Source organism: Sus scrofa, chromosome 15 (genome assembly GCF_000003025.6).
Source record: "Sus scrofa isolate TJ Tabasco breed Duroc chromosome 15, Sscrofa11.1, whole genome shotgun sequence".
In the NCBI taxonomy this organism is placed as follows: domain Eukaryota; kingdom Metazoa; phylum Chordata; class Mammalia; order Artiodactyla; family Suidae; genus Sus; species Sus scrofa.
The window spans coordinates 84,777,416-84,792,793 of record NC_010457.5 but is presented as its reverse complement, the minus strand read 5'-3'; the positions used below and the strand labels follow the sequence as shown (position 1 = coordinate 84,792,793).

Here is a 15,378-nt window from a genome sequence, read left to right as displayed (position 1 = left end):
TGTCATGGGTAGTTTGATAGGGATTTCCTTGAATCTGTAGATTGCTTTGGGTAGTATGGCCATTTTTACAATATTAATTTTTCCAACCCAGGAGCATTGAATATCTTTCCATTTCTTTTAATCCTCTTTAATTTCCTTGATTAATGTTTTATCATTCTCAGCATATAAGTCTTCACCTCCTTGGTCACATTTATTCCAGGTATTTGATTTTTTTGGATGTGATTTTTAAAAGTTATTGTGTTTTTGTATTCCTTTTCTAATATTTCATTGTTAGTATGCAGAAATGCGACTGATTTCCAATGTTAATCTTATATCCTGCTACTTTGCTGAAGTTGTTGATCAGTTTGAGTAGTTTTTGGGTTGAGTCCTTAGGGTTTTCTATATATAGTAGCATGTCATCTGCATACAGTGACAATTTCACCTCTTCTCTTCCAATTTGGATACCTTTTATTTCTTTTGCTTGTCCTATTGCTGTGGCTGGGACTTCCAATACTACATTGAATAAAAGCAGTGAGAGTGGGCATCCTTGTCTTGTTCCAGATTTTAGAGGGAAGGCTTTCAGCTTTTTTTCATTGAGTATTATATTTGCTGTGGTTTTGTCGTAAATGGCTTTTATTATGTTAAGGTATGTTCCCTCTATACCTGCTTTTGTAAGAGTTTTTATCATGAATGGATATTGGACCTTGTCAAATGCTTTTTCTGTGTCTATTGAGATGATCCTGTGGTTTTTGACTTTTCTTTTGTTAATGTGGTGTATGACGTTTGTTGATTGATTTGCATATGTTGAACCATCCTGGTGAACCTGGGGTGAATCCCAATTGGTCGTGGTATATGATCTTTTTTATATGTTGTTGGATACGGTTGGCTAAAATTTGTTGAGAATTTTTGCATCTATATTCATCAAGGATATTGGCCTATAGTTTTCTTACAGTCAGATTCTTAAACCACAATGCACAGTGGGAATTCCTAGTTTATTGTTTTTTGTTTTTTGAAATATGAAATAATAATTTTCTGTACAGTTAAATGTTCATAAGAGATAGGCAAGAGAATGCCCATAACTGAACTGAATATAGCTTATTTACCTAAGGTTCTATAAATCTATGTATCCCTATTTCCTAAGAAAGAACATTTTGATGGAAAATTTTTTCCTCCACATCTCAGAGAGACTGATTATTTCTTTTTGACAACCCAAGTCCTAATTTCAGGTGTTAATTTTATAAGACATAGTTCTTAAATTGTCTGCATCTCTAGTCTGGTTACTAAGGCGTATATTTCACATGTTTAAACCAGGGGAAAAAAAATCAGCTTCAGGATGATAGTTCTGAAACCTTAGTGGTTATGAGAGTCACATGATTAATTTGTTAACATGTTGCAGAGTCACACCCCCATACACTCTGATTTAGTAGGTTGAGGGGAGCTTAGGTATTGTAAATAACCATCAGGTAATCTGATGTAGATAGTTCTCACTGCAAAAAATACTATCCCAAGACTCTAATCCTTTACTTTGCTGTTTTTCTCTGAATCATTGCTTTTACTTCTTCAAAGAATTAAGATCTATTTATTTAGAGTATTAACTAAATTTGTAAGCACTATAAAGAAGACTCTGAAATCTCTTTCAATTTTAGAGCACAACAGTGGTAATTTTCTGAGACAATATTTTCTGCTTTAAATCAGCCAGTCTCCATTAACCTTTATAATCACTAGTTTAAAAAGCATTTTACATATATTACCTAAATCCATATAGTAACCAGTAAAATGGGTAAGACAAGTATTACCAGCACTCTTGTACAGTTACTCCTCTGTAACTGCAAAAACGGAGGGCTGAGAATGGGACTTGAGCATCTATGGATTTTGGAATTCCTAGCACCAGTCCCTCTAGGATACTGAGGGACAACTGTATAGAACCAGTTTCCTTGTCCTCAGCATTATTGATTTTTTTATTGATAAGTCTTTGTTGCAGGGGCTGTCCTGTGATTATAGGTATTTAGTAGCATCACTGGCCTCTACACACTAGATGCAGTAGCATCCCTCCCTCCCCAGCTGTGACAGCCAAAAATGTCTCTAGGTACTGCCAAAAGTCCCCTAGGGAGCAAAATGGCCACCAGTTGAAAAATACTGCTGTAAAGAAATAGGTCTTGAAAGATTTAATGACTTGATGAAAATCATACCCTTAGTAAAGAGAAAAGACAGTCCTGAGGCTTTCGAGTATTACTGTCTTATTATACAGAACTTAACTGTATAATAAGTTGGGGAAAGAGGGAGTGGAGAGCAGTGTAGCTAAGGCTGGACAATAAAACATGCTGAGGTCAGTGGGATTTGATGGATCTCATGGGGCTGTAGGAGTGGGCAGAGTTAGTAGCTTGTGGCTTAGAGAATAGGATTCTTAAAATTAAGATTTGGGGGCTGTAAAATAGTATATGATAATGACAAGATTTTTTGTTGTTGGAGTAGGTAGCTGAAGTGGGGTGAAGAAAAGATAGTTAGAAGTGAGGAAGGGAGGGCATCAGGGAACCATGAGTTCAATGTTGAGATGTTGGCATGGCACGGTAGAAGTCAGTAAGAAGGCAGGCACTGAGAGGAAGGCAGCGAATTCCAGTAACTCTGAGATGAGGGTATGCAACAGGAATGGTCAGCAGGATGTAATCCCACACTGTGCCCTTAATAGGGGATGTGGTTTTTGAGAGAAGAGGGAGAAGAACTGGTCTGCAAATAGTAATTAGAAGTGAGGCAGCCACCTCCCCTACCTCCAGGCTCGTGGTAATTTGACTATGGAAACAAAAACAGTAGTCAGTAGAGGGGTGCAAGACTATTTGCTTTCTCTGATCATGACAGGTTTCACATAGAACAAGAAAGCGAAGGGAACATTTAGAGGTCAGGATGAGAAAGTAGATTTTGCTATTGGCAAGAGTGAGTTCCAGGGATCACAGTGGAGGGATTTGGGCACTGGGTAATTTTTGTCCTCAATTTAAGTATTTTTGCTTTAGAAAATTATCATATATATTACTTAGTGTATCTGGAGATACTATAGAATGTAATATAGTTCTTCAGGAACTAATCTGATCCTTAATTTATTTTTTAACGTCTTATTGCAGGAGTGGTTTGCAGTATATGTAGAACTTAATCAGCAAATTGCAGCACTCTTAAATGCTGGGGATGAGGAAGATCTTGTGGAACTGAAGTCGCTGCAGCAACAACTTAGTGATGTTTGTTATCGACAGGCCAGTCAGCTGGAATTTAGGCAGAATCTTTTACAAGCAGCTCTTGAATTTCACGGTGTTGCCCAAGATGTAAGTTTCTATTCTGATTGCTTTTCTTTTCTTCAGATTATCTGAATACTTATCTGCACATCATTTTTGCAGGTTTGCATGTCTCCTAATTATTTTTCTGTAACAATAAAATAATTCACTGGTGGGGGAAATAAGATAAAATTCTTTGTTTTTTTTTTTTAAATTACTTTTAAGTTATTCTGCATGCAACTAAATTTTTTTTTGGTTTGAGTGTCCCAACGTAATAGATATCTTTCATTTTGATAGTTTTTTAATGTTCATGCTTTATAAGGTGGATTGAAATGAAAGTTTCAATACTTTTTTATATTCTGCTGACCTGGACATACTCCCTTGTCTTCCTGGTGCATGCATCTGTCTTTCTTGTCTTTCAGATAATATGTGTTTAATTATTTGTCCTTGTCTTTTAACAACATAGTCTTTTTCAAGTATAATTGTGATAACCTCATTAGATATAAACCTCATTAATCATTAAACACTTTAGATGCTGATTACATCAGGGTTATCTCTTTGGTGTCCCTCTGCTTTAGTTGTCTCAGCAGTTGGATGGCTTATTAGGGATGTTGTGCGTAGATGTAGCACCAGCTGATGGAGCATCGATTCAGCAAACTTTAAAACTGCTTGAAGAGAAGCTGAAAAGTGTTGGTAAGCAGATTTTAAAAATGCTGAAACATAAGGGTTCTTTTTTAAAAAATATCATCACTATGGTTAGACAAATAAACCTATATTGAACTAATTATAATTATTTACAGGGAACACAGGAAAATTTAGTATGAAAAAGGTTTTATTCCCCGGAAGGGTATAATTTATGCTACAGTTTTTTTTCATTGTTGGTCAGTCATGCTTCCTTCATTGGTCCTTTAGCCTTTCTTGTTTACCCAGCCATATCTACAGGTGCTATGTCTTGCATATTCTATGAACAGTTATTTGTAGTGCATGCATAAACTGTAATTAGCTGTGAAGTGTTCTGTGACAAATCCTGTATGCCCAAACTGTGTTTTATGCAATGATTTTTGTTGTTGCTATATCCTAACCTTGTGAAAAAAAATAGTTGGTTTGGTTCTGTGCATTTGTTTCTCTAAATTAGAAATATTGCCAAGGTTACATTCTCTCCAAAGAGAGGATTTCATTATTTCAATTATTCCATTTCATTAAACTAGTTCTCTAGTTTAATTTCATTATTTCATTATTCCAATTTCATTAAACTAGTTCTTCCACTTGACACTAAGGCCTTTTAAATTTTACTACAGTAGGAATTGTAGTGAATTTCCCTAGCTTATGACCAGAAGTGTTAGTGGATATAAAAATGGAAGGGGAAGATGTATTGAGTGGGACAGGAGGGCAAAGGTGAACAGAAGAGAGGAAGCAGAAACTTAAAGCAGAGATTTAATAGAAAATGGTGATCTGTGATTGAATCAAATTGATTAATTTTGAAAAAGACTTGAGGGGAATGGGTTTGGAAAAAAGTAGGTAAGGGAGTTCCTGTTGTGGTTCAGTGAGTTACAGACCTGACTAGTATCCATGAGGATACAGGTTCGATCCCTGGCCTCGCTCAGAGGGTTAACGATCTGTTGCTGCTGTGAGATGTGGTACACATCTTGAAGATGCAGCTCGGGTCCTGCATTGCTGTAGCTGTGGCGTAAGCCGACAGCTGCAGCTCCAATTCAACCCCTAACCTAGGAAATTTCCTATACCTCAGATGCAGCCCAAAAAGCACAAAAAAAGAAGAAAAAAATCAAGTAAGATGACATTTTACTTGCTTACAGTCTTTGTTATTTTAATAGATAATATGCATAATACTTCTTTTTTTTCTTTTTTCTTTTTTTTTTTTTTTCTTTTTAGGGCTGCAAGAGTGTCATATGAAAGTTCCCAGGGGTCAGATCAGCTATAGCTGCTGACCTGCACCCCAGCCAGAGCAATGCCAGATCTGAGCCACGTCTGCGACCCTCACCACAGCTCACAGCAACACTAGATCCTTAACCCACTGAGTGAGGCCAGGGATCAAACCCGCATCCGCAAGGATACTAGTCAGATTCATTTCTGCTGAGCCATGATGGGAACTCCACATAATACATATTTAGTATTATATATGCCAAGTGAAATTTGTTTCGAAATTTCAGAAGTTCTCTTGAACCATATTTTTACTTGAGAAAAGAGAAAATTCCAGTATATTTACCTATTTTAGAGCCTTGTGAACAATTCTCTAAGTGTAGTTTCTCGTTGGGTGTCTGTCTGCTAGATAGCGGATACACTCAAAATGTTCAGTGTCCTCTTACAGGGAAAATGCACTGCTTAAATGTTTTAAAGTCTTTTTTTTTTTTTTTTGGCAATTCATATATTTTTTGAACAAAACATTTGCCTTGTTCTTCTAAAAATTGAACTACATAAAAGCAAGAAAGGAAAAAAATGGAAAATCTTACTTACCAAAATAGAAATTCTCACACTTTCTTCCTATTATTATTTATGGAAATTCACCCTCTGGAAATTCTCTTTAGGGAGAATTTGAGTTAGGGGGAGCTCCAGTTTGACCCACATTTAAAGGTGTAATTGACTGAAATATTCAGAGGGCTTCATCCCAAGGCACTTTAATGTACAAAATTGTTATACTTAGAATTCAAGTACAATATCTGCTGAGAGTATTTACTTGAGGGAGGGAAAGCACCTCTTGTTTAAGAGATTAAATCTAGTACCTTTTGTTTTAGATGTAGGATTGCAAGGTTTGCGTGAAAAAGGTCAAGGTCTTCTGGATCAGATCTCCAATCAGGCATCCTGGGCCTATGGAAAAGATGTAACCATTGAAAATAAAGAAAATGTGGACCACATACAAGGAGTGATGGAAGATATGCAGCTTAGGAAACAAAGGCAAAGTTTGACTGTTAATGTTCATTTTTGCTAAGACAACATAATATTAATTAAAATGAAAACTGATAATTTATATTTTCCATACACATTAAAAGATTTTACTTGTTATATAGTAGGCATGTAGTAGGTTTTTGGTAAATGTAATAATTACTGTATATAATTATAGCAAATAATGACAATTTGGTCAATGAATGGGTACCTTTTCCCTTTTTACTCAGTAGTAAAAATTTCACTTATAATCAAGTAGATCATGTTCCATATTCCCAGTGTAGCCTATGACTCTTCTGTCCTTTAAGGAAACTCTTTGGGAGATTGATGCTTTTCCGTTATCATTGGGTTTAGAGTTGCTGTTAAACTTGTCATCTGTGTTGATCTGTTTCTTCATCTAAAAACTTCTCACAAATTATCACTCATCCATTGTTCTTAGATTTGCTCTGGGATTAGCTAATAGTTTCTGAGTAAGATGATGTCTAGTTTCATTTGATATAGAACTAGGAATTTAAAGAATTCTTTGAATACTCAATTTGGAATAGCAGTTGCAGAGTATTACAAAGTATAGGATTAAATTAATATATACTGGTATATACATCTGGTGTGGTTGTGTGAAATTTTTGCACACTGAGAAATTTTAATGTTATCACAGAAACTGCCCCCCTGTATCACAGAGAAAATAGTCATTAGATAGAATTTTCTTCTCCCTCATATCTACAAACTTACCTGTGTCATTATTTATTCTAATCACAAAGGATAGATCTCTGCTATTATCAAATCTCTGTACCCCCATGTCTCCTCACTCCATTAGCTCCCATTCTCTACTCGGATCCCTGCCTTTCATTGACATACTTAAATATCTCTTATTTAAAAAAATTAAACAGTTACAGGCATGCATATACCATCCTCTTCAACCCTCTGTCTTCTAGCCCAAGGGCTCTCTCCATCCTGATAGCTGCCATTGACAGTCTAATTTGCAGTTATGCGGCTTCTTCACTACTTCCAGTTTACTTTTCACCCCTTTTTCAGTCTGACCTCTACCCTCACCATTTCACTGATTTTGCTCTTACTGATGTCATCAGTGAGTTTGTAATTGCTACGTGTAGTAAACGCTTGATCTTGCTCGCAACTCTGGGAATGCTCTTGGTTCCGACATTGCTTGGCCACAATGAATAGCTTTAGGCATAACTGACTTTTTCTTTCTTCTTGAAACTCCCTGAGGACCGTGGCTTCTTTAAAAACACCCTTATGATCCTCCTTCTGGCACCTTGTTCTTATTTGGTTTTCTTCACTGATTTCTTGTCCTTTGACTAATTTCACTGCTTTCAGGGTTTGTTCTGAGGACAAATTCTGTTCTCACTCTGTGTCTTCTCCCTAGTCAATCTCACTATTTTGATGACTTTAATATGGCCATGGTTGGGTAGTTATGGCTCTGACCGGGGCCCCTCTCTGTGCTCAAGACCCATAATTCCTTTTGCCTACTGAGTATCTCCACCTGAATGCCCCATATATTACTTTAAACAAATATGTACAGATTGGAATCATTATCCTTCAAAGCTTATTCTTATCCTTTAATTTCCTATTCAGGTTAAAAATACTACCTGCTACCAAACTTGAGGTTTATTCCAAGGATTTACTGAAATCCTTACCCTTCCATATCCTTTACAGCTTACTCAAATGCCCAAGTTGTGCTGTGTCTGAATCATGAACTTTTTTTTTTTTCTTCTTCTTCAAGATTTTATCTCTTATCTGCCTCTGGCCTTGCTCCTCTAAGGTCTGCTGTACATGAGCACAGTCTTTGTAAAGTGCACATCCAGTCACCTAACTTCTTGTATGAAAGGCCTCTCAGTGACTTCCTGTTTTCTCAGATGAGGATCATTTTCCTTGGTCTACTGTAGGAGACCCTTCAGAATCCTGTCCTGCGTCATCTTACCTCCTTTAGCTTTCCCACAGAACCACACACTTGTTTTCTCTTTCCTGAATGCATCATGCTGTTTCATGCATCCATGACTTAGAATCCTTCTTTTCTTGTTTTCTGCATAATGCATTCCTACTCATTCTTCAAGATTCAGTGATGCTTATCCTTTGAAGCCTTTTTAAATTTCTAAGGCAAGTTTGTTGCTTGTTCCTCTCTATCCTCATACAACTCCAAAGTAGTATTTGTCACATTGTTTATTTAAAAATCCATTTCCCCAGATGGAACCATCATAATAGTAGCAACCATGTCTTATGTTTATCAAACATGTTATCCAGTACTTGACATTTATTGAATATGTGTATGTCATCTTCATCATCGAAGTGTCTTACATTGTCTTTTAACTTCAGATTTTAGAGATATTTATGGTGATCACTTCCCCTCAGTCCCTTGTGGAATTACGTAACCAAGTTGCTTTTTAAAAATATATTATGGGCTTTTTTTGAGGGTATCCTTATAAAAAATAGCCTTGGGACTATGACTTAACTATTGTTATCGATCTTCCTTAAGAACATGAGCTATAGTGGAGCCCAGAACCTCCTGGGTAACTTATTATTGTTACTTGGTACTGCAGCGAGTTCCCCCTTCCCATCTAAAGTACATTGAATTGCCTGGGAATGAAGGGAATGAATCAGAGCTGAGCTGGATCAAGTCAGCTTAAAAGTATAATCTGTATACTATCCAAGCAGACTGTAGTAAAATTAAAAAATACTATGAATTGTGTTTTTCTCCACTCAGTGATCAAGATAGTTTTTTTCTTTCTTAAGAACATAGATGGAGGGGATTTTTTTAATTCAAAATTAGATATTACTCGGGTAATATAGTGAAAATGTTTAAGGTTTTTTTATTTCTTCGGAGCATCATCCTCTAAGTTTGTTTTAGAAACTTCACATTATCTTTGAAGCTTGTTTAATGCTGATTGGCAATAGATATTTCTTTGAGTTTTAGTGTACTAATTTTGCTTTTGGCTTCAGTAGTTTACAGAATCCATGCTATATTCAAGAGGGTTTGTGATTCAGTATCATTGAGGTATTTTGAGGTTTTGATGCAACATAGACATAGATGTCCTTAAAATTCTTACAAATACAAAATAGTTGCAGTCTCCATAGCATGGGACTAAGTATTTTAGTATACTGTGAAACATATGTGCCAGATGATGGTGTTATATTAGTTATCAATAAAACTGAAATATTGTCCTAAATTTATGGTTGGATTTATTAGATGTGAAGACATGGTAGATGTGCGAAGATTAAAGATGCTTCAAATGGTGCAGTTGTTTAAATGTGAAGAAGATGCTGCCCAGGTAAAGATCAATCAAGCGCATTATGTACTTTTCTTTTCCTAGAAGATTTCAAATAACTAGAAGCAACTGTGTACTTTTCACGGGCCTAAGAAAGTAAATTCATTAAGTCAGATTCTAGTTTATCCTGTTGAAATAATAAAGTTTTGTCTTCCCAGTTATCTTACTGGTCTCATCTGACTTATCTTCTCAATGAAGTGTTCTATTGAGCTAGAAATTGGGATTATTTATTATTCATTACTGTTGATTTCATTGTCCTTTATATCCCAGGATGAAAGCTAGTGTAGCACATGGCTTTTTAACCTAGAACAGGGTTTTTCAGCTCAATTAACAATTTGCTGTCATTGTGTGGTTAGCATCAGAGCACATGGTTCTATCTTGACATAGACAAAACTTAGGATTTTAAGTAGTAACATAAATCTGTGATGTGTTTCCAGTAAGATCTATATTACATAAACACATGATCTATTAATATGAATCTGATATTAATTTTTAAAGAGTGCTTCTCTTTAATAGGTCTTTAGATTTTAAAAATTTTCAGGGGGAGGAGAAGTCATCAATTCATGTAGTTTGGCATGGAATGAAATAAACTATTAAGGTTGTAACTAATAGATTAATTATTCATGTGATAGTAATCTTTCTTTTTATAAATGTGCTATTCTGATATAAGAAGTAACAGCTTCACTGTTGTTTATTTTCATTTAGGCAGTAGAATGGCTAAGTGAACTTCTGGATGCTCTTCTTAAGACCCACATCAGATTGGGAGATGATGCTCAGGAAACAAAAGTTTTATTGGAAAAGCACAGAAAATTTGTTGATGTTGCACAGGTGCAGAACTGGTCATCTTCCTTTTCTACAGGCTCAATGTTTGAATAGCTTTCTGCATGATTGTAATGTAACTTAACCCTCCCAAGTCCAAGAAGGCTAGTTGTGTAAATCTAGAAATATCACAGGACAAAGAAAATGACAGCTGGTGCGTTGAAACTAGCCTACATAAACTTGAGGTTTATATTTTCCTGAATACAGGTTCTGTGTGCTCCCTCTGATTTATGATACCACTTAGGATATCATGGCATTTTTTTAGACAGTAACTGTTCATTGATGAAAGTTAATATTAGTAAATTAGTAATCCAAATTTCTTCATCTCACCAGTGTTAACATAACAACACATTTTTTTGAGTGTTATAAGTATCTTATTTTATTTTCCCTAATAATTGAGTTCACATTGTAACAGTGTGGTGTGATTTCCTGTATGTTATATAAAGTGCCCGTATCCAACTGCTTGTTTTGAACAGTGAATGAGCAAACTTTTTTTTGGCCTGTGGAATTGAGCAGACTGGGGGTTGGTGGGAAGAACAGAATAAGAGAGGGAAGCCTAACAAGAAAGAAACTTACTAAAAATTAACTGAAAGTAGTATTTCCCTTTTATTATGTATGCATGCAGACAATCTGTAGTAATAAGTGCCAGTGGACTCATTCATTATGGACTTCTAATAGTGTTGCTTAATTGTAACCACAGTCCTCCCACATACTTTCCCACCCCTCTATTCACAATACTTTTATTACAGTTGCATATTTACCTTTCTGTTTTAGAGCACTTATGACTATGGAAGACAGCTGCTGCAGGCCACAGTTGTTCTGTGTCAGTCTTTGCGCTGCACCTCTCGATCATCCGGGGACACACTTCCTCGACTCAACAGAGTGTGGAAACAATTTACAATAGCATCTGAAGAGAGGGTACACAGGCTGGAAATGGCTATTGCATTTCACTCTAATGCTGAAAAGGTTCGCTTTTTTAAAAATGTAGTTTCATTAGAATTTGTTTTCTGTGTTAAAAATGCATTATGGGAGTTCCCCTTGTGGCCTCACTCAGTGGGTTAAGGATCTGGCAGTGCTGTGAGCTGTGGTGTAGGTTGGCTACAGCTCCAATTTGACCCCTGGCCTACAAACTTCCATATCCCATAGGTATGCCCCTAAAAAGACCAAAAAAAAAAAAAAAAAAAAAAAAGAATGAAATAAAATGTGTTATTCTAATGATTAGTATGTTTTTTAAAAAATTACATAAATTCCACTATTTGTTTAGATATGATATATTGTCTTAGTTCATATCAGATTCTTAGTAAGCTGCACCAGTGCTGGAGAAATTGAAAGCATCCAGCCATCCTCTCTCAACAGTGCTTCTCTCTTCGACACACCTGATGCCCAGAACGTCCTATATGTTCTTCGAGGGTCATGACTCCCATCTGTTTCACTGTGCCAGAAGGGAAAGGGCTTTGGCAACTACTATTAATGTTCATAATTTTTTAAAAAGGTCACTTTGTAAATAATATTTAAAGTAGAGACTATCCAGCTAAAATTATGAGAGTAAGTATTAAAAAAATGTTTTTGTGTGTTATTTTAAAAAATTTATTCTAGAATGTATTATCTAATGAATTCATAAGTCCCAGAAACCAGAAATGAAATATGCAGTGTTATTTGGGCAGATTTTCAATAGAACCTTTTACTGAACTACACAGTGAAAATTTACAGCATCCAAACCTTATATTTCCATTCCAAAGAAGAGCCTTACTAAGTAGTTAACTTTGTTTTGATCTTTTAATGATGAAGGGATGTTCAGTACAATTTAAGATATGAGAAGCCTAAGATGTAAATGTGATAGCCTTAGTCTGTAGAAAAGAAGTGATGTTTTCAGGAACCTCAGAAATTAAGCATTTTCTGTCTGTGTTATGCAGTACATCTGTTGGAAAATGTCCATAGTTAACTCTGAATTGCTCACTGAACTCCACAGGTCAGTGTTTTAGTTTAAAATGGGCCTAGTGATGATGAATGAAAGTATACAAAATGTTTTAACTTGTTTAGCTACTGATTAATGAAGACTTTCATTTAAGTATACAGTATTAACATAGAAAAGTTTAAAGCTCAAATTTCTGCTCAGTGAATTTTCAGAGTGAGCACGCTTGTATGATCAGGGCACTATTCAAACCACAGAATGTTACCAACACCCTACAGGCTCCCTGCCCTCTTTTAGTCACACTGCTTCTGCTGCCCATCCTGGGGTGACCCCGAGCCTGATTTCTTATACCACTGATAATGTTTTAGGATATTGATTTTAAAATGTATCTGCAAGGACATTTTAAAATCTAGCTCTCTTTAAAAGTTTATGTATTAGGATATTGATTTAAAAATGTATCTGCAAGGACATTTTAAAATCTAGCTCTCTTTAAAAGTTTATGTAGGAGTGAATATGGTTGAGTTTTTCCATAGAAAATTAATGTTCCTATTTTTCCTTCTACATGGCCTTTATTATGCTTGAAATAAATTCAATTTATTATGCTTAAAATAAATTCAAATTAGTTATTTTATTATTGTGCTAACCTATGTAAAGCCTTTTGCTATCAGATATTATTTTCCTCTTGACTGTGTTCTATTTTATACCAGTAAGTATGAATATAATCACAGATATAAGCAAATTGTGTTGTATAGGGATTGTAAAAATATTTAAATTGAATCTAGAATTACAATATGAAAATGTCCTTTATGAGTAAAGCTGAAATCAACATAATTGGATTAAGTGTAATGGAAAAAGAAAGGTTGTAAGAAAAATGCTTGTTTTTCTTCTTCCCCAAATTTTGCAGTTTTTACTTGTAGGTAAATTTTTTAAATTACTATTTTTCATCTGAAGTGTATTTCAGATTCATAGCACATCTCACTTTAGACTACCCACACTTCACATGCTCACTAACACTATATACCAGTGGCAACTGCACTGAGTGGTGTGGATCAGTACCTATAGACTAACTATTACAGATTATAGCATTTTTTCCTTTTTTAAAATTTTCTTTTGTACCATTTAAATGTAAATGCTAATAGTAAAAGAAAAGTACTAATAAGGACTGTAGAACTTCCTGTATTTGAATTATAACCTTATCAGTTTACATCAGTTAAGCAGAGCAGTTTTTAAAATAACCAAAGTTTCTAGCTAGGTTATCACATCACTCACGTGTTTATACTCTGAATAGATTATGTATGTATGTATGTATATTTTGAAGTCTGTAAGCTCTTTGAGGTCAAAATCTATTTCACATCCAAACTGCTACAGAAACATAAAGTAAGTGTGTTCAATAAATACTTAATGAATGAAAGAATATTATTATTTTTGGCCATGCCCACAGCATGTAAGCATTCCCAGGCCAGGGACTGAACCCATGTCACAGCAGCAACCCAGACTGCCACAGTGACAACGCCAGATCCTTAACCTACTGTGCCACAAAAGAATCCCCCAAATACTCCTACTTTCTTTTTTTTTTTTTTCCTCTTGGTTGCACCTGACAGCATGCGGAAGTTCCCCAGCCAGGGATTGAACCAAGGATACTATTTCTTAAGCACAGTTGAGCTTAGTTTCCAAACAGGTATTGTTTCTTTCTTGGAAATCACTATGGGCCTCTCTATTCTCCAATGATATTATTAATAGGAACTATGTGTTTCAATTTGTTAAATTTCTTGAACCATCTTTGTCAATAATCAGTCATTTATAGTGGCAAAGATGAAGATGCTAAGAATATAACACATTTAATCTACTAAATTTGCATGAACTTAATTCCCTTTCTATGTTCTTGATTGATGTTACACTTCTGTTTGTTGCAGATTTTGCAAGACTGTCCAGAAGAGCCTGAAGCTATTAATGATGAGGAGCAATTTGATGAAATTGAAGCAGTTGGGAAATCACTTTTAGATAGACTAACTGTTCCTGTAGTTTATCCCGATGGGTATGGTGCATGTTCTTATAATTTGTCTTTTTATCGGTAAGGTCTTAAAGTGATATCAAGAGAAGAAAGTCTCTTTTTAAAAAAGCCAAATAAACTAGGTATGGTTCATATCTTCCATTTCTACATTAAATTAGTTCAAAATGAAAAGAAATACATACTGGGCCCTTAACAACAGTAGCAGTTAGTACTTGCTGCTGTCAAGTATATTGCTTCTTGATAGCTTGCTGTAGAAGAAAAATCATTGACTAGGTTGACATCCTGGGTTCTAGCCTTGACTGTGATGATAGGGAGTTGGGTGACTTTGGGCTTCATTTGGAGAAGGGGCAGGGAAGGTACTGATGTTTAGTGAGCTCAGAATATATACCAAGCCCCAAGTTAAACATGTCACCTTTATCACTTTTGACCAAACAGTGCTAGGCCAGTATGATTATTTCTGATTTATAGGTGAAGAAACTCAAGCTCAGAAAGTTTAAGTAAGGTGCTCAGGATTTCACAGCATCTAATTACAATTACAATATAGTGTTAGTCTTATGGAATTAAAATATAGTCTTAAGTCTTTTGCTCCCAACCCACTCTCCTTTCATGGTCCTATATGGCATCTTAATTTCTTCATTTGTAAAACAGTAGGGTCGTGATTCCCACTTTCCATCTCAAATAGTCAATGATACAAATAAGAAATAGTTTCTTGTAAATAAACATACCAGTAAATGAATCAGAGGGAGCTTTATCCCCAAGAAGCTAGACCCTTCTCAGTGAAAATAATTTAGAGGTAATCCACAGGATGTTTAATTCAAACAGTAGAGAAACCAAACCATTGAATGCAACTATCCTTACATTGTAATATATATAGTATATTGGATACAGTTGTGGACTCTGGAGCCAGATTTGTTTGGTTTAAATCTCAGCCCTGCTGCTTACTAGCTGTGACACATTGGGCAAGCCAGTGAACCTTTCTGTGCCTCAATTCTCTTATCCAAAAACAGGGATATATTATCCTTACCTCCTCAGGTTGTGGGGATGGGGAATTAAGTGAACTAAATGTATGTAAACTACTTAAATCTGAGACATGGTAAGTGCCCCTACTACTGTGTCATGAACTTCAAATGATTATTTGGAATTGCTATGGAGAATATATAACTTTATTCCCATGAACAACTACTATTCATAATCTATACTTAGATAATTTCTAATCATACCTGA

At 35.4% G+C, this 15,378-nt stretch overlaps 1 protein-coding gene across 6 annotated transcripts in view; it reads left to right on the top strand.

Moving 5' to 3' along the window:
* Positions 1–15,378, top strand: part of SESTD1 (SEC14 and spectrin domain containing 1) — a 129,658-nt gene that overhangs the window by 99,787 nt on the left and 14,493 nt on the right. For all 6 annotated transcript variants that reach the window (XM_021075320.1, XM_021075318.1, XM_021075322.1 and 3 more), the window contains 7 exons: positions 3,093–3,287; positions 3,815–3,929; positions 5,987–6,146; positions 9,334–9,415; positions 10,118–10,240; positions 11,006–11,197; positions 14,057–14,178. In XM_021075320.1, the coding sequence (XP_020930979.1) occupies positions 3,093–3,287; positions 3,815–3,929; positions 5,987–6,146; positions 9,334–9,415; positions 10,118–10,240; positions 11,006–11,197; positions 14,057–14,178 (989 nt within the window). The remainder of the gene's footprint in view (positions 1–3,092; positions 3,288–3,814; positions 3,930–5,986; positions 6,147–9,333; positions 9,416–10,117; positions 10,241–11,005; positions 11,198–14,056; positions 14,179–15,378) is intronic.